This window comes from Mytilus edulis, chromosome 10 (assembly GCF_963676685.1).
Source record: "Mytilus edulis chromosome 10, xbMytEdul2.2, whole genome shotgun sequence".
In the NCBI taxonomy this organism is placed as follows: Eukaryota; Metazoa; Mollusca; class Bivalvia; order Mytilida; family Mytilidae; genus Mytilus; species Mytilus edulis.
Window position 1 is genome coordinate 20338813 of NC_092353.1, and position 18601 is coordinate 20357413.

The 18601-nt window shown below is 32.5% G+C and overlaps 1 protein-coding gene across 2 annotated transcripts in view; it reads right to left on the bottom strand.

The window, feature by feature from the left end:
- Positions 1-18601, bottom strand: part of LOC139490596 (protein mono-ADP-ribosyltransferase PARP4-like) — a 101576-nt gene that overhangs the window by 18293 nt on the left and 64682 nt on the right. For both annotated transcript variants that reach the window (XM_071277474.1, XM_071277473.1), the window contains 11 exons: positions 18005-18192; positions 17534-17633; positions 17071-17235; positions 16248-16328; positions 15761-15841; positions 14828-14929; positions 13627-13849; positions 6711-7085; positions 5851-5898; positions 2018-3369; positions 1206-1264 (listed from right to left, as the gene is read on the bottom strand). In XM_071277474.1, coding sequence (XP_071133575.1) covers positions 1206-1264; positions 2018-3369; positions 5851-5898; positions 6711-7085; positions 13627-13849; positions 14828-14929; positions 15761-15841; positions 16248-16328; positions 17071-17235; positions 17534-17633; positions 18005-18192 — 2774 coding nt within the window. The remainder of the gene's footprint in view (positions 1-1205; positions 1265-2017; positions 3370-5850; positions 5899-6710; positions 7086-13626; positions 13850-14827; positions 14930-15760; positions 15842-16247; positions 16329-17070; positions 17236-17533; positions 17634-18004; positions 18193-18601) is intronic.

Here is an 18601-nt window from a genome sequence, read left to right on the forward strand (position 1 = left end):
ATTTGTTTCAATTACAATCATTCCACACATATTTTTAATCCAGAAATGTCTACTTTTTTTCTTTTTGATAACTGATAATTAATTGTCATCCTAAAGGGATCCCAAATTTTATTTCAGCTGGTCTGACATTTTTTTTGAAATCATTGTGAATGTTTTTCTTAAATTATGTGAACTGCAATTATAAATTTCAAAACAGCAATCAAACCTCAGGATAAGTCATTAGTCCCTCAATCCTCTAATATGCTGACATTCATTGATTTGAACTCAGTTTTAACCCCTACAAAAGATTTAAAGCCTTTGCAAACAGATGGGATCAAATGCTTTACCGAGCTCAGCCTGATACGACAGCAGAAATTGAACCCTGAACAGTTGGTGCAAGTTTGGACACAATACTCAAGCTTGATACTGAGACACAAACTAAATGTGGGGAAAGATCTTGAAATATTTTTATTAACTTTCAATTGAATATTTCTTGCTATTACACAATACCATATGCAATTGAAGATTTCTGGCTATTGCACACTATTGGGCTATTGTGCAATACTATGCAATTGGATATTTCTTGCTTTTGTCCCATACTGTGCAATTGAAGATTTCTTGCTATTGTGCAATACTGTGCAATTGAAGATTTCTTGCTATTGTGCAATACTGTGCAATTGAAGATTTCTTGCTATTGCGCAACACTTCATATATAGTTTACAAATCATGTTTGGTGTATCTCCTGCCATATCAGTATTATTTTGCTTTTATCTATAAATTGCAAAATGGAAAATTTTGAAGAGAAAAAAAAAAATATGAAAAAAAATTCCTACCCAAATTTTATTCAATTCCCTTTGAGTAATTATCAAACTCTATCCCAGCTTTCCCTTTAAGGTATGGTACATTGCAGTACAATTTCAGAGAAATCCATACACTTGAACACAAGTTAATGTCTAGAAACTAGAAAAATGCTTGTTAACCAAAATAAAATGACATTAATTTTTTGTGGGTACTAATTTTCGTGGATTGAGAAAACTTGCATTTCAGTGGATATTTGGTTTCATGGTTTTGTCAATGTCTGTATACAATCCTATACATATAAACTTTCTCATTGGTTGAATATTTAAATTTGTCAGTTTCACCTTTACCCACAAAACCCATGAAAAGTGGTATCCAACACATAACACAAATGTAATAATGAATACACAGTATTTCCCTATACTTACATCCTCTTTTTAAACTTTCTAGACCTTAGATTATCAAATAATGAAGCATGGGAATCAACCTAGAAAATTAAGAAATCATTTTTAAAATTCTCACAAGGTCTGAGGTTTTTCATCTAACAAAGTGTATCTAAATTTTTGCCCTATACATATAGCATTGCCTGCCAAGTTATATAACATATACATCTCGATCTATGTGCCTGTCATTTATTCTGTTGATATTACTGAATAGCTTTGTTCTTTTACAGTTGTGGCATAATCATTAATTTGCACAGAATTTCCAATAAACCAGTGCTATTAAGGTCTTAAACTTGCAGTGAGGTGAGAGCTTTTGCTCCATGTTAAACAATGTGACTGAAATAAGTTTTAACAAGAGTTTTTATTGTTCACTGACTTCTTCGCATCTACCAGTTCAAATCTATTCAGCATATCACCACAATGGCAGGGATTCAAAGTTTACTGAACAGTCGTTTGCCAAAGTATATAAATGCTGACATATATAGCATAGTAGTTGTTCGACTTTGCTATTACATAAATCGATGTGAAAAAGAACAAGAAGTTTAGATTTCCTTTTAAAATAGAATGCACTAACAACCCAAGGAATCATAATATCATATATATATATATATATCTGATGGTGGAAATGAGATTTTGCAAATCGTAAAAACAACACTTTTAAACTAAGTTTTCAAAATCGGAACTATTTGTTTGATATTATCTAAAATTAACTTTTTCATTTGTCATTATCTATAATTGGTTCAAATTAATCATTCATTTGACATTCATATTATAAGTACAGGTATCTTTTTACTTACCATTAATTCTTCAGTATTACTTTGTTTTTGAACGCTATCAGCAGAATCTAATTGGCTAGGTATATCCTTCTCAATTATTGATAGTGATTTTGTTATACTCCCAAAAACACGAGCAGATCCTCCACGAGCAGTTAAACCACTCATTTTTTTAGCTGAAGATCCATCTGAAATGTCTGAAAGTAATTGTGCTCTTGGTGATGTTGATGAAAATACTTGATTTTGTTTTAGATGAGAAGAACTACTCTTTGCCATTTCCCTAGGACCAAATGGCGGTGGTTGTATTCCTCTTGGAGGACCATACCTTGGTTCCGGTAGCATACGATTCAATTCTTTTAGTAGTGAAGGTGGTGGTGCACCAGACACTAAAGAGTCCATTTGTTTTGATGACTGCAAAGGTGGTTGTGGTTTTCCCTGTTGATGCAGTGGTGGCATTCCTGATGCTGAGCATTTAATTTTAACTGGCATTCCTCTTGATTGTAGGGATGTTGGAGGTGGCATTCCGCTTGATGGAAGAGGCGGTGGGGGTGGTGGTATCCCTCTTGATGATGCTAGAGGGGGTGGAGGAGGGGGTATTCCAAACTGTGGACCAACCTGTTGTGGCAACAGTTCATCACATATTTCTTCTGGAAATGCTAATGCAGCAGACATTGGAGAGTACATTTGTATTGATGGAGGATCTGACTTTACTGATGAAGAGCCAACAACATGCATTCCTCCTGGTGGTTGTGGAGGTGGCATTCCTCTCGATGGATCATCAAATAACCTTTTTGAACGAAATGTTGATGGTTTAATTTGCCATTTGTCTGACATTGCTCTTGTTGATTGTAGGGGTGCTGGAGGTGGCATTCCTCTTGTTGATGGTAGAGGGGGTGGAGGAGGTGGCAAAGCGTCATAAACTATTTCTTCAGGAAATGCTTGTGCAGGAGACATTGGAAAGTACAATTGTGTCGATGGATCAGGTGGTATTACTGATGAAGACCCATCAACATGTTTTCCTCTTAGTGGTTGTGACGGTGGCATTCCTCTGGGTGGTTGGGGAGGACGCATTTCTCCTGGTGGCTCATAAGATAACCTTTTTGAATGAAATGGTGATGCTTTAATTTCCAATTTATCTGACAGAAGTTGCGATGTACTTTGTTGTGTTCCTTTTGATTGAGCATCAGAAATCATTTGGGATTGGAATGGTGGTGATGCATCTTGTTGGGTTGGTTGTATTTTTCTTAGTGAACCAGATTTAAGAGAAAGCATGTCTGATAGTGTTTTTAATGCTTGATGTTTGTCAGGTACACTAGATTCTATTGTATCTTCATCTGAAGATAAGGTTAAAGACCTGCTATATTTCATCAAAGTATCTACAAAATGCAAAAATTATTAATCAACTATTTTTTTCATCCAATATTGTATCTTAATATTTCTAAAAAAAAAATATTATCTTCAACCTTTTCTAGTGTATTCAATAAATATGAGTATATGAATAAATATTATATGTAGGTTACACCTTTGCATGAATATATAATTCTGACCTCACTTGCAAACACAGGAATAGCAGATGGCTTAACTATAATTTATCAGCCATGGACTCGGGGATTTTCTTGTACTAGTAATGTTTATCTGTTTTCATAATGCATTTGCATGAAATATTTGCCACTGGATGCTAATCCTTAGTTCATTTAACAAAGTCAAACATAAATCTGTTGTAGTACATGAGTTTATAATTAGTGTCTTCTTAATATGAGAGTTTTATGGGTTTTTTTCTTATAAAATTGTTCTTGTAGAAAGTTTCATATCAAAGTGTGTGTTTTTTTTTATCAGATAACTTTTGTCCACCAATGACTTATTTGTCACTCAGATTGAGGTTCTTTTCAAATTAAACATACATTTTTTTCCCTTCCTCATTCTAAATTTTTTTATTGTGATAGTATAGAGATCCCATTTGTTTTGTCAAGTCTAATAGTGAACTACTGTTCATCATTTATGCCAAAATTTATGACTTGCCAGGCAAATATGAAAATGTTCAACAAAATGATGACAACAGCACAAAATATATTAACTGCAAATTCTCTTATCTCTGTTTTTTTTGCCTGTTTTTTTAGCACTTTAGTTGTTTTCATGACTATTACTGATCTTTTGACTTAAACCAATTGCAACTAATTTTAACGGTTTAGTCCACTGTGTAAGACTAGTGTGAGAGTTAAACACCACCGTCTAAGACTAGTGTGAGAGTTAAACACCACCGTCTAAGACTAGTGTGAGAGTTAAAACACCACCGTCTAAGACTAGTGTGAGAGTTAAACACCACCGTCTAAGACTAGTGTGAGAGTTAAAACACCACCGTCTAAGACTTGTGTGAGAGTTAAACACCACCGTCTAAGACTAGTGTGAGAGTTAAACACCACCGTCTAAGACTAGTGTGAGAGTTAAACACCACCGTCTAAGACTAGTGTGAGAGTTAAAACACCACCGTCTAAGACTAGTGTGAGAGTTAAACACCACCGTCTAAGACTAGTGTGAGAGTTAAACACCACCGTCTAAGACTAGTGTGAGAGTTTATCACCACCGTCTAAGACTAGTGTGAGAGTTAAACACCACCGTCTAAGACTAGTGTGAGAGTTAAACACCACCGTCAAAGACTAGTGTGAGAGTTAAACACCACTGTCTAAGACTAGTGTGAGAGTTAAACACCACTGTCTAAGACTAGTGTGAGAGTTAAACACCACTGTCTAAGACTAGTGTGAGAGTTAAACACCACTGTCTAAGACTAGAGTGAGAGTTAAACACCACTGTCCAAGACTAGTGTGAAAGTTAAGCACTAACAAACATGTTTAACCCATCACATTCTTTATGTGCCAGTTCAAAGTCAGGTTGCCTGTTGTTCAGTGGTTATTAGTTCATATCTTTAATTATTTTTTTCTTTAATTGTTTTGTTTTTAATTAAATCTGTTAGTTTTCTCATTTGAATTGTTTTATATTTTCATGTCAGACCCCTTATTAAGGATTTGAATGAGTATAATTAAGTGCTTAAATATATTTCCAACCCCTTTGGATGGCTTTTTTTTATTTAGATATTTAGATAATGTTATGGAGGATTTTAAATCGAATGTCAACATTCCTCAAGGGAAATTTTTCATAAATCAGGCAGCCAGCTATAATGTTTAGCCCTACAACATTCTGTATTTATGTGCCTGTCCCTAGTTAATAGCCTGTAATTTAAAGGTTGTCTTTTGTTGCTATGTTAAATACTTGCTCTTCAGTCTTTTTTTTGTGCATTAATCATGCGGTTAGTTTTCTCGTTTGAATTGTTTTACATTTGTGATATTGGAGCCTCTTATAGCTGACTATATGTGGTATGGGCTTTGCTCATTGTTGAAGGTTGTAAAGTGACCTATAACTGTTAATTTTCGTATCATTTGGTTGTCTCATTGGCAATCAAACCACATCTTCATCTTTAAAGGAATGGAATTTTAGGAAATATTTATTTGTGTTTAGATGGTTTTTCTTTGTAAGTATAATGACATCTTTATTCAATTGTGATTGAACTATCTTCATTGCAGTATTATACAAGGCAAAAGAACCATTCATAATAAGCTGTGAAATAAGGGAAATAGGGGATTTTGTTATAGAGAAGGCAAACGTACGCTGCAAAAATCTGAGACATTTAACATTTTCTTTATAGGTTTTAGAAATTATTTGCTTATTTGAGTATTGGCAAAAGTTTAAATGTCTATTTGGTTCAGATGAAAAGTGTCAGTGGCTTAGTGCTACAACAGAATCAGCAGCTAAATGATGAAGTACAATTGGGAAGTTGTTTTTTTTTAAATCAGAAATACAATTACCTGCACCTCTCTGCTTTACTTCTTTCTTTTCGAGTTCTTTTCCTTTAGCTGAAAGACAAAAACAATTATATCATAAAGAGAGAAGCTAAATTCAACAAACTGAATCATAAAAGAATTTGGTACACATCTCAATCAATTATGCTTAAGAGGGTTTATCCTACTTCATTGATTGATTTTAAATTGGAAGTTTTTAAGATAAAGGTTTAACTACAAGTATCACAGAAACTTTACATTATCAATGATCTATGTAAATGCAGTCAAGAACCATGCCACATGAATATGCATGTGCACTGTAGAATCGTTCAAAACCTTTAAATAGTAAACCATGAAAATGAGGTGTTTTTCTCATTTGTGCAGGACATACTTTTGCCTTTATTGAACTTTAATAGATATTAGTTGTCTCTTTGCATATTGGCAATCAAATCACATCTCCATATTTTCATATGTATTATATTAAGTGACTTTCATCACAGGATAGATAATAAGAAAAATATATTGTTTATGGTATTATTTCAAAATATTATTTCCTTATCATCTTCTTATCCCTCTTCTCTTTTGGTGTTAAAGTTACTTTAAACACTTCTGTGCTATTTTGCGGTGGTCAGTTTTGTTGGTGAAGGAAGCCTGAGTGCCAAAAGAGAACCACGACCTTAGATAGGAAAACTGTCAATTCTAGTCCATTAAGATTATTAGGAAAACTGTCAATTCTAGTCAATAAAGATTATTAGAGTCCTATGCACCTGTTTAATGCAGGGTTTGAACTTAATACCTCAGTGTTGACTAGCTAGTGATAAAGTAGACCCATTTCCTTATGATCAACACAGTATCAAACCGTTATGGTTAAACAGAAAGTTTTATACCTGGTTTTCCACAGGCTTCAAATCCAACATATGCATCCTTCTGTCCCATTCCAACCATTACCCCTTGATGTCTAGGTCTACCTACAGCTGTTGGGAAATTAGCTCTAGGATGATCATCTCCAGCAAATCCTGCCTTCATCATGAGTGATCCAGCATCTAATACTAATGGCATTATCTGCACATCTTCATCAGAGCTTGACTTATATTGGCCTTCTTCAGAAATCATACTTGTAGCTTCTTCAAGAATTTCATCTTCCTCAAAATCCTCACATGATGCATATGAAGAATTAAAGCTAAATAATTCATTAGCATCTTCGTCTGAATCAATAAACCTGGCATAACCCTTTTGTTCTGGTGACATATCAGTTTCAAGATCTAAAATAAGATATTAACAAGAGGGCACATGCTGTAATATCTAGCCAAAGCTTAAAGTGATGATAATTGAATATTATGATGAAAGTATTTTATGCAAACAGGTATTGCATAAATTTAATAGTTTCAAAGACTGATTGGTGTTTAACACACTATTATGCTATTTTGTAGCAGTTTTTACTGGTGGTGGAAGCCAGAGTGCCTTGAAACAACGACATTTTGGTAAAAACTGAAATTAAGATTGCAGTCAAGTGCACCTGCTCCTTGCAGGATTCAAACTCACAACCTCAGTATTGACAGTCTTAGTTATACAGTAGTTTGACTACTTAGACCAGTTAACAGTAAACAGTTAATTTATAAATATGAAAAAAAGTTAAAAAGGCCAAATAAAGTAAGAAGTTGAAGAGCATTGAGGACCAAAGTTCCTAAAAGTTGTGCCAAATACGGCTAAAATAATCTATTCCTGAAGTAAAAAAACCTTAGTATTTCAAAAATTCTAAATTTATTTTGTAAACAGTTAATTTATAAATATGACCATATCAATGATAATTCATGTCAACACAGAACTGACTACTGGGCTTATGAAACCCTCGGGGTATTAAAACTCCACCAGCAGTGGTATTGACCCAGTGGTTGTAAATAAACTCATCAGAGATACCAGATACCAGATAGACTGCTTTATGGAACAGATTTTACTCATCGCCAAAGATTGCTTTCATCTTTACATTTGGTTTATATGGTTAGATGTCTCATTGGTAATCATAACACATCTGATTCCTTTATACTCTATAAACAATTGTTGGTGCTATCAATGTCCAAAGCATGCTTAAGTTTTGATTTTGGTACTTTCTTGCACTTCTGCAACTCTGATGCAGTCAAGACAGTAATTATGGTAACTTTACCGAATTCAATAAACTCTAAACTTACCTTCACCTTCAGCAGACCACAGTGTTAAATTATCTCTTAACAACTGCATTTTTACAGTTGAATCTTTATAGCTCTCTTCACTTAAACAATCTAGCTCTGATATTGCCTGATCAAATGCTGATTTTGCTATACTACATGTTTTATCTGGGGAGTTGAGAACATCGTGATATAATGCAGACAAACTAAGTGCTAAATCTAGACATACAGGATGAGTAGGTGGTAAACCTGCAGATGCTGTATCACTTGCAATGTTATATGCAGCTAATTTTTTTTCTGTGGCTTCATTTTTATCATTTCCTGTGACAGTTTCATTTAAGAATTGGTAATAGTCTGCTAAGTATTGGTAATAATTTCTCCTTTCCTGGAAATTTTGGAAGGTCAAAATATAAAAAAGAAAATGTGGTCTAATTTGCCAATAAGATAACTCTCCACAAGAGACCAAATGACACAGAAATTAACAACACTAAGTGACTGTACAGCCTTCAACAAAGCCCATACAGCATATAGGCAGCTATAAAAACAAAGATAATGACAATCTTGAAACACTTTTGGATCAATCAATGATTTTTACTTTATACTTAAGTACCTACAGAACAGTCATTCATAAAGTTTTTAGTTAAACTTTAATTCATAGAATAAAAAATATAAGAGGTCAAGAAATTTCCAATAATACATTAGAAGAATTTAATCTTTGGTCTTTTTAACATTTGAAGAATTTTTTGTGAAACTTACATTTTATAGTAGAAAACTTTGGATTCTTCACTTGCTGCATAAGGAATTAGTTTGTTATCTAAAATGTCTAAAATACTATGGCAAATATTCTTATCTTATTGTCCAGAAACCAAGTGTCTTAAACTTTGGACGACGCTGACGACGACAATGTAATACAAATGTGCGTCTGCAAACTTTTTTTGGGAAGATCCTGGTAAGATGTATAAAAAGTATTTCTAAAATTAAAATATAATATCATTAAACATTTTTAAAAACTAATAAAAAAGTAAAATCCTTGACTATTTTTAAATCAAAGCGCTGTAAGCGCTGAAGGCAGTTAACCAAAAACCAAGACAAACGTAATTATGAAAACTGTGGCAATGTTGCTTCAACATTAAACATTTATATATAGTACATTTATGTTTTTCTAATGAATTAATTATTAAGGCAAATAGTTTATATGTTATCAAGGTTTCAAAAGCAATGCATATATCAATGTATATTTTTTATGGTGAGTCTGCAGTGGTACAAGTTGTTCTACTTGGTAGTTAACGTTGGTTTTAGTTGACTGTTAGTAGTACAAGTTGACTTATTATGAATATGTAATGGTATGAATGGACAAGTTTCCCTGGAAAGAAAACTGAGTTTGTGTTCTATAAGTACAAAAGTTATGAGACACAAATCAGACAATTCCCTACTACAGGGATTAGAGGTGAGGTCTGACTAACCTGAAGGTAGTAAATGTAAATGATTTGTTATTTTGTCCCATACATGAATATATATAGTTTAGGGGTGGGGATCTCAACGGTTTTCAAGTTCTCAAACAGGAAGGGGTATGGTGACCCTAGGGACTTCCCATATATTTAATTTGATTTGTTATATTGTCCAATACATGAATATATATGGTTTAGGGGTGGGGATCTCATCAGTTTCCAAGTTCTCAAACAGGAGGGTGTACGGTGACCCACCCTATATTTCATTTGAATTGTTATATTGCCCCATACATGAATATATATGGTTAAGAGGTAGGGATCTCAACAGTTTTAAAATTCTCAAACAGGAGGGGGTGGGTGACACAAGGGACTCCCTCTATATTTCATCTGATTTGTTATATTGTCCCATACATGCATTTTGCCATATATATGGTTTAGGGGTGGGGATCTCACCCGTTTTCAAATTCTAAAACAGAAGGGGTGGGGTGACCCCCAACGACTCCCCTATATTTCATTGGATTTTTTATATTGTCACAAACATTCGTTTCCAAGTTATCAAACAAGAGGGGGTAGGGTGAAAACAGGGACTCCCCTATATTTCATTTGATTTCTTATATGGTCCCATACATGAGTATGTATGGTTTAGGGGTGGGGATCTCGACCATTTCCAAGTTCTCAAATGGGAGGGATGGGGCAACCCCAGGGACTCCCCCTATATTTCATTTAATTTCTCATAGTGTCCCATACTTGATTATATGGTTTAGTGGTGGGGATCTCAACTGTTTCAAAGTTCCAAAACAGGATGGGGGTGGGTTGATCCCAGGGACTCCCCTATATTTCATTTGATTAGTTATATTGTCCCATACTTGAATATATATGGTTTAGGGGTAGGAATCCCAACCGTTTCATAGTTATCAAACAGGAGGGGATAGGACGCCACCTATATATCATATGATTTGATTACATTCCGGTATTATATAATATAGTTGCACTATTTGTTGAAAAAAAAAGTAAGAAACCTCCAGCTACTTTAATTAACCCTTCAAAGGGGGTCTCATTGGGGGGTTCTGATCCCGGATCCCACTTACTGTTTTGTCAACTTCCTGTATCCCGCTTATACTATGTACCTAAGCAATTCTCATTTTTTTGTAATTTCCCGTGTCCCGCTAGACCTTAATTCCCGTTTTCACTGCACAATAATTTGACTTTCCCGTGTCATGCTTACAATAAATCGGCAATCCCGCGTCACGCTTAGACCCCAATGAGACCCACTTCAAAATTGAGAGAAAATACCCCTATAAAATTGCAGTAATATGTTTACACTTTAAAAGCATCTTACATGCATTATCATCATTTATCACTGATAAAGATAATTTATACTGTGACCAGGAACATATATATTGTTAGATATACTGTTTCCAGCTGTCACATTGTATTGGAATTTGACATTAAAATTTGTCAAAAAGTAAATTTGAGTTTCTGTATAAAATATTTTTTGCTTTTTCTTTCTTTTACATATATCTTTTGGTTTTCAATTCTAGTGTTTATATTCATTTACCATGCATAGATGTATTTTGTCAACTGCCTGGATTTTGTGTAGTTGATCGCCAAAACCCGGAATTACCCTTATCCCCTTCCGGAATCGGATCAATATTGTAATTACGGCAATCATATTGTTTATGTTTACAATGTTGATTTTGTCAGTCAGATACGCTTTTACTCGAATTTACACATTATTTGTCGGCTATTTTCTGTATAAACCTAGCGGTTGATCAAAATGAACATCGCTGTCATGAATAATAATGAGGAAAATAAGTTTTTGTTTATTTGGAGACTTTGGTGAAAAGGCTTGCAAAGTTATTTTTTATTTTCTTTCAAGTGGAAGGTCTGTCTGGCGTAGCTATGAACCAAGTTGAAATTTCGATTGCAAAAGTGGACGGTTGCGGACCTCACACCACCGCTAATTTGAATCCCTGCCTCAAAATTGAAAAGATACAAAAATTTCGTATCCTAATTTGAAATTGCCGTCAACAGCATGACCAGTTGAACTTATTATATAATAGACTACTGACGTAGTTGTACTACATATTGACAACAAACAATATTCCTACGACTTTTGCCATTTTGGAAATCTAAACTACTTGTCTTAAGAGATTTTCGACGATTAAATATTTCATACAATTGTTCTTTGACATCTTAGCCAAAAGCACAGGCAATAATAAACTACATAAGGATTCCTAATAAGCACTACTTCCTATGTGCAACTTCAAAACTTTTGGGTGAATCAACCATCATTTTAGGTTTTTCTTGTCATATTTTTTGTAATCCAGAATTAAAAGTATTAAAAAAGTGTTCAATTAGTTATATATAACATAGTAGCCAGCTAGATAATAACAATGGCAAGTATTTTAGCATTTATTGGGTAGAACACAAATCTAGGGTGCTCACATAATGCAGCTTAACTGCATAAAAATCAGTTTTGAATAACAGAAAACCTTATCAAGATTAAAAATATTTTCTTTTTAAAAGAAATATTAAAACTCCTGGAATGAGTGTAAAATTATTATCACCTAGAGACAAAAGTGATTCACTTTTTGTTGTAAATGTGTGCACTAGTTATTCCCAAGTAAAAAATATTGTTACTATTGTATTAAGAGATTTTGTATAACTTATCAGAAGTTTATATTAATAATGATTAGTATATTAGTAATTAACTTTTTACTTTATGTTATTAGCTGTATTGATAATGTCATATATAGTGCAACCTTGTCATGTATTGTTCAGAACATTACATTATATTTGTCTTACACCAAGGCTCTGCCCATGGGTTACTAGATGTAAGAAGCAGAGCATTTAGCTGTATGCCTCACCGTTTATCTTATGAGTAAGGGTCATAGTTTAAAGGTAAGAAGCAGCGCAAATAGCTGTATACCTTGCATTTATTTACATTGTAGAATTTGTAAGATAGTCCCGTTTGGTCAATACAAAAATACAAGAGAAAGAATGTTATTCTAGTAGCTTGACTGTTAGATGAAATAAAATAACTTTTTAACAATCATTTTGGGTTTTAACAAAATTGAAACAAAACAGAGATTTATTCCTATACCTTTCCCTTGTTTTCTTTGTGTTCATTTCGGCTATTATTTCGCAAAATTGTTCTTTTAGATAAGATTTCTCTTCTAAATACATCTGACAACAAGTTTCTCTGTTCAGCTGTTAAATCCACATGTGTTGACTCAACCTTATTTATTTGATCCATTATTTCTGAAAACAATAATGTGTGGTCTCAGGTCAGTATTGGGGTGTCAAAAATAAAATCACACTTTTACTTTTAGTATAAGGTTGAAACCATTAGGCTACATGCTTAACTGAAATGGAATAAAGTTATTTTGTTGATAGAGTGTAAGATTATAGAATCAAACACTACCTATATGAAAGAGTTCTTTTTTTTTAAACAAACAAGAAACTTTTATTACTTTATAACATTTCGAGAAGGGATTGACAATGGCAATGATTTTTCATTATCCTAAGTTAATTTTAAATACATTTTAGTTTTATCTTGTTTATATATTTTTTTTTATCTTTTATCAGTATCATTGCACAAATCTTTAGACTTGAATGATTTTTCCTGTTTTTAAATTGACTGTTTACTTATAAAGTCACTACATATATATGTCTAAAGTTGTGTATGTCAATCAGATCCTCAAATTACTCATCCTTCATACATATAGATTTATTGCACATCACAGTATTATCAACTCATCAGACAAAACAGGCTGCAAATGTTCAAATTATATCAGAGCATTATGAATTCCAATTTTTAAAATGTAGATTATAAAATACAATTATAATATCACAACCAAAGTTCAGTATTTGTTTTTTTACATATAACCAGAAACCAGAATCATTCTAAAAATCTTTAAAACAAACATTTATTAATCAACGGTAGAAATTTTCTTGCTTAGGACAGCTAATCTCCCAATATTATAGAGGTTAATCAAGGGTTTTTTTTTTTAAAAGAAAAGGGCTCTACATCAAATGTGTGTTTTCTCTCTATAAAAATACCTTGTAGCACTACTACATGTAGCAGTTCAGTTTGAGATAAGACACGAGCATAAGGACATAAAAAGGTAAGTGATTTATAAAGAATTGGGTACCTATCCCATTAAAATCCTGTTCCTCAATCAACTTACCACATCTAAGTAAGTTATGCATAGGAGCGGCTTCTTCCATTCCTACGCAAATCAATTCATCGTAAGAATCTCCCATTTCTGCGCCAAAATATGTACTGTTACAGTAAAGATGTTCCTCTTCCCCTTCCCCTTCCCCTTCCCATCCTAAATACTGCAAAGTATCTACATCTTCATCAGAAACCAATTCCAGTATTGATGGTTCATCAGCCTCAATCACTTCATCCTTAATCAAGTAAAATTTTTAACATGACATACTGGTATATAAGAAATATATTTTAGTTCCCATATATGTTGCTTGGCATACAGATCATTTCAGATACTAATGTGGAAAACTAGACAGGATGAAAAACTTGTAGAGTAATAGTTATTCTACAATTTACACAGAAATTATATTAATTTAAATAATCATTTTTTGTCTGCTATAGAAAATTAACAATAATAATTTAAATGGACAAATCAAATTCTGATTTTAAATCATAATATCTTAAACATTTTATTATCATTTTATAGCTAGACATATTAATTCTTTCAGATTTCTGAAAATATTTTACCAACATAACTTAGTATTAGCTTTAATAGTCAATTATACAATATGGGTTTTTCTAATTGTTGAAGGCTGTATGGTTGACTATAATTGCTTACACCCTATAGCTATCCATATCAATTTGTCTGGTGAATATTTGTCTCCTTGGCAATCATACCACATCTTTTTATTCTAATAACAAGTTACGGTTTCTAGTGTGTATTTATTCTGAACTTTTTGACTACATAAAACATTGGAATATGAATTTATTCAAACAGTTCTGGGTCGTACAGTAACTTTCAATTTGGTTTAAAACTTTTAAGTGTTATTCTATTCTGTATTATTTGTTCATGAAATAGTTACAGAATAAATTACCAAGCCTACAAGTCCATTTGTGTTAAAAGTTTCAAAAGCTAACAGCAACATTATCAGTATCTCTGCCCATCTAATTTGGACCATTTTTATAGGCCTTAAGTTTTTATAGCATATTCAATATAATAGAAAGACTCTCCACATATATATCTATGTTTGGTCATGCAAAATTTATAGGAAAGATAAAGCATCAAAATACTTTATACAGAATCTGTGTTATATGTAACAAAAGTTACAACAGATGGACCAAAACGGACAAAGAGTTGGGGTGAAATATTCTTATCTATTAACATAGGTAAATATTACCTTTTCTCTTTTCTCCACAGCTATGAAACTTGTCAGCTGAGTGACTATAGAGTATTTCTTACTCAGTTCTATTATATAGTCTTTCATGTCCATCTTCTTCAACTGCAAACAAATCATAAATAATTCTACTTCTTTATCCATAGAAATTACCTTAAATTCAGAAATCATTGGGATATTTTTATTATTGCGAAAATGCGACAGGTTTATCATCACAATAATTAAAACTCGCATTTTGTAATTTATTATATGAATCAACTAGGAGTTTTCTAAATATCTCAAAAATTAAATTGCATTTTATTCTAAAATGACAAAATCACAATAATAAATGCACACAATAATTTCTGAATTTACAGTATATATATATAATTCCTCCTAGAGTAATTCAAAAACTGACTCAGTAATTACAGAGATGTCTCAAAATAAAGAGCTTGGATACTAGATGCAATTTTGCAGCTGGTGTTTTAGTTATAACATGAACTTTCATTTTCAGCAAATAAGGATGTAAATGTTTAACTGCTATACAAATATGAACCCTGTTTTGTAATAGAATGACATCTTGGGCATGCGTTTTAACAAGATAAAGATCACAAGGTATCTGTACAGGATGATATCTAACCCTACTCACACACATTTATTGACTCAAAGCCAAATGCTCTAATTCCTGAATGCTGTATGATTGGCTAATAGATCATGAGCAGTAGCACATATATGAACTTTGGTAGCAGGGGTTTCAACTAACACTTAGTCTTGTCAGTTTTAAAAGTACTGCAAATGTTCTCCTCTTTTTATAAAAAATTATTACAACAAAAATGAATGTTGTTGTACTGAAATGTTGTAGTTTTTATTGCAAGAAATTTTGTAAAATTAGTAACTGTCTCTTATGATTCACATCCAAACTAAAGTTCAGATTCTACTTTATTCATCTAAATTTACCTGATGGTCAATACTGTCTGGGGAGAGTACTCCATCTTCCCAGTCTCTGATTATTGCTTTAGCTGTTAGTCTGTGGAGATTCTGCAAGAAAAAAACAACAACATTATCATATCAATCTCAAGAATAAAAGGTGATTCTAGGTACATGACAGCATGGCAATAACAAAGAAAAAAGACATCTAGTGGTCAACATGTTGTCTTCAAAACAGTTTAGTATAAAGCTCTGACTTACCCCCCTAAAGGAACAGTTGTGACAAATATCACTGTAACAATTATATTTTCTCCATTGTTTTCTAAAAAGATTAAACATAAAAATATCAAGTTTATACACATGATATTACTAATGTCAGATCTGAAAGTTAGGATTTGTGTTCAAAGTTTCAAAAATCTATATATGCACTTTAAATGTTTTTTAAATGAGGATACTAACCCAAAGAAAAGTTTAGATAGACTTATATGGCAGTTTTCAGTTGTAAAACTATCCTTACCTGCCCTTGTGTAGTACTGAGCTCAGACGTAGAGACAACTGTAGATATTTCTTGGCCACCAATCTCTGCCTTTAAAGTAGCCTGTATAAAAAAACGTAAAACATGGTTTATATGTGTACATATTATATTCATTTGAGGGCAAACCAGTTACTAAGTATATAAATGACGGAGAACATAACCTATCTTTGATCTTTCACATCATTGTATAAGTTCATGGTATATAACTATATACTAAGGCTTTAAAAAACAACCATTTCAAGGGGCATAACTCTAAAATATTGGCAGTCAATATACAAAATGTGCAATAGAATACTGAAGTTAATGGAAAGCTATTTAAAGTTATCATTTTGGAACTATATATCATGATTTGTGAGAAACAAAATAATAACTTCACCTAAACAAGAAATATATATGTCCATAAAGAATACACTACATATATGTATTGTATCAGGGTGATCAATTTACATGTCAAATTTGGTTATATGTCTGCACAAACATTGGAAAATCCTGTTAAGTTATATGTAGTGTTGTTCATGTGCGATCTTTTAAAAGTTATAATTCTGAAAGTGTTTCAACTTTCCATAATGTAACTTTTGTTAATTCAAACTGATGATTCTTAGCACAAAAAGTTACATTATATTGGCTCCCAACATAGATATAATAAAAAGGGTGAAAAAAAGGATACTTTGTTCTTTAGAACAAAATAAAAGGTTAATCTAAAAAGAAATCAGTCTGACTTAATGAATAATTGTCTGATTTGTCTTTAAGTTTGTTATTTGTTAATGTATAACAAAACAAAATTGTAAAATGTACTTATAATTACCATTTTACAATTGCTGACAAATCCATATACCACAAGTCTGGAGCCATTAAACAGAGCTGTGATTTGTTGTGGAGCTTGAACTGGAGGAGGAGTATCAAACTGTTGCCAAGCAACTGATACAGAGGTCAACACTGGCTGAGAGGTCTTCTGAATTTGGGATTTTACCTGCAATATTCATACATTATGAATTATAGATCACACAAGTCATGATATTTTTAGATGACTTAAATGTCATTATCTTTATTTTTACACTGCGTTTTCAGCTTTCTTATTGAAATCAACTGTAAAAGAGTTCTAATGAAAAATACTATTTTACTGATCTTATTTCTTTCTACAGCTTATTGTATCCTCTTTTTAATCAAATAAAACTTTCAATAAATCCCACTTAAAAAAAACATAAAACTCTTCTTCAAACAGAAAAATAGTTACAAAAAAAAGCTTCTTTAATAAGTTTATTATCTACCTTGTTTTCCCACTTTGACTTTGCATGAGAATCAAAATATTCAAAAGAACCTGCTCCAAGTCTGGACATAGCCTTCAGCACATGTTTGTTAGCAATGGCACTGAAACAGAACAAGTACCTTCATTTATTTTTTCATTCTCTTTAACAAGCAATTAGTCTTTATGACAATAAACTTTTTTTTCTTTTTTAAAAATACATACATGATGAAAATATCCAAATTAAAAAGAAATATACATAGCCTTTAATATATGCTTGTTACCATAAGGAACATAAAATGTTTAACCTCCCTTGTTTATGAGAACTATTAAAAAGGGAAAAATGTCATTCTTTTTACATTTCAGCAAGCAACTTTTCATTACGGTAGTAGATATAAATTTAAGTGCCAATCTGCCTAGGAATAAGGCAGTGGTGCAAACATGACAAACAAAAACCTAAATTATCTTTTAATATAAAAGTTTTATCTACAGTTACCTAACACCGAATGTAAAGATTCTTGTGTGCTGACAGTTGTCATGAACAGATTTAAGAGTCGTCTCCTCATTGTTAATATGACCGTCAGATAATATAAAGACATTTCTCAATGAGTTCTCCGGCTTTAGGAGGAAGAAACTGTGGAGGGGACGATATACTTCTGTGCTACCCATGTTGGCTTGGATATCCTGAAACAAAAAATACAGAATTAGAGGGAAACAAGCCAAGGTGTATAGAAAAGGATAAGTAATGAGTATGCTTATACCATTTTTAATCTATAATTTATAAAGATACTTATACTAATGTTAGATGAAGAAGTCTCATCAAGAGTTACTGTAAACAACAGATTGTAAGTATTTATAAATGCTACTCACTGAATATGAAAAATTTTTCAATATACAGTACTAGTGTAATCTGTGTTATCCGAAACATTTGGGGACCAGAAAAAAATGTCGGATTGAGCAGGGTGTCGGAATACTCAGTTTTTTTCTGCAAGGATAGGAATATATTGGGACCATGAAAATGTGTCAGTTAATGCAGGATGTTGGAATACTCAGGTGTGGGATTAGTCAGGTTACACTGTATATACATTATTTG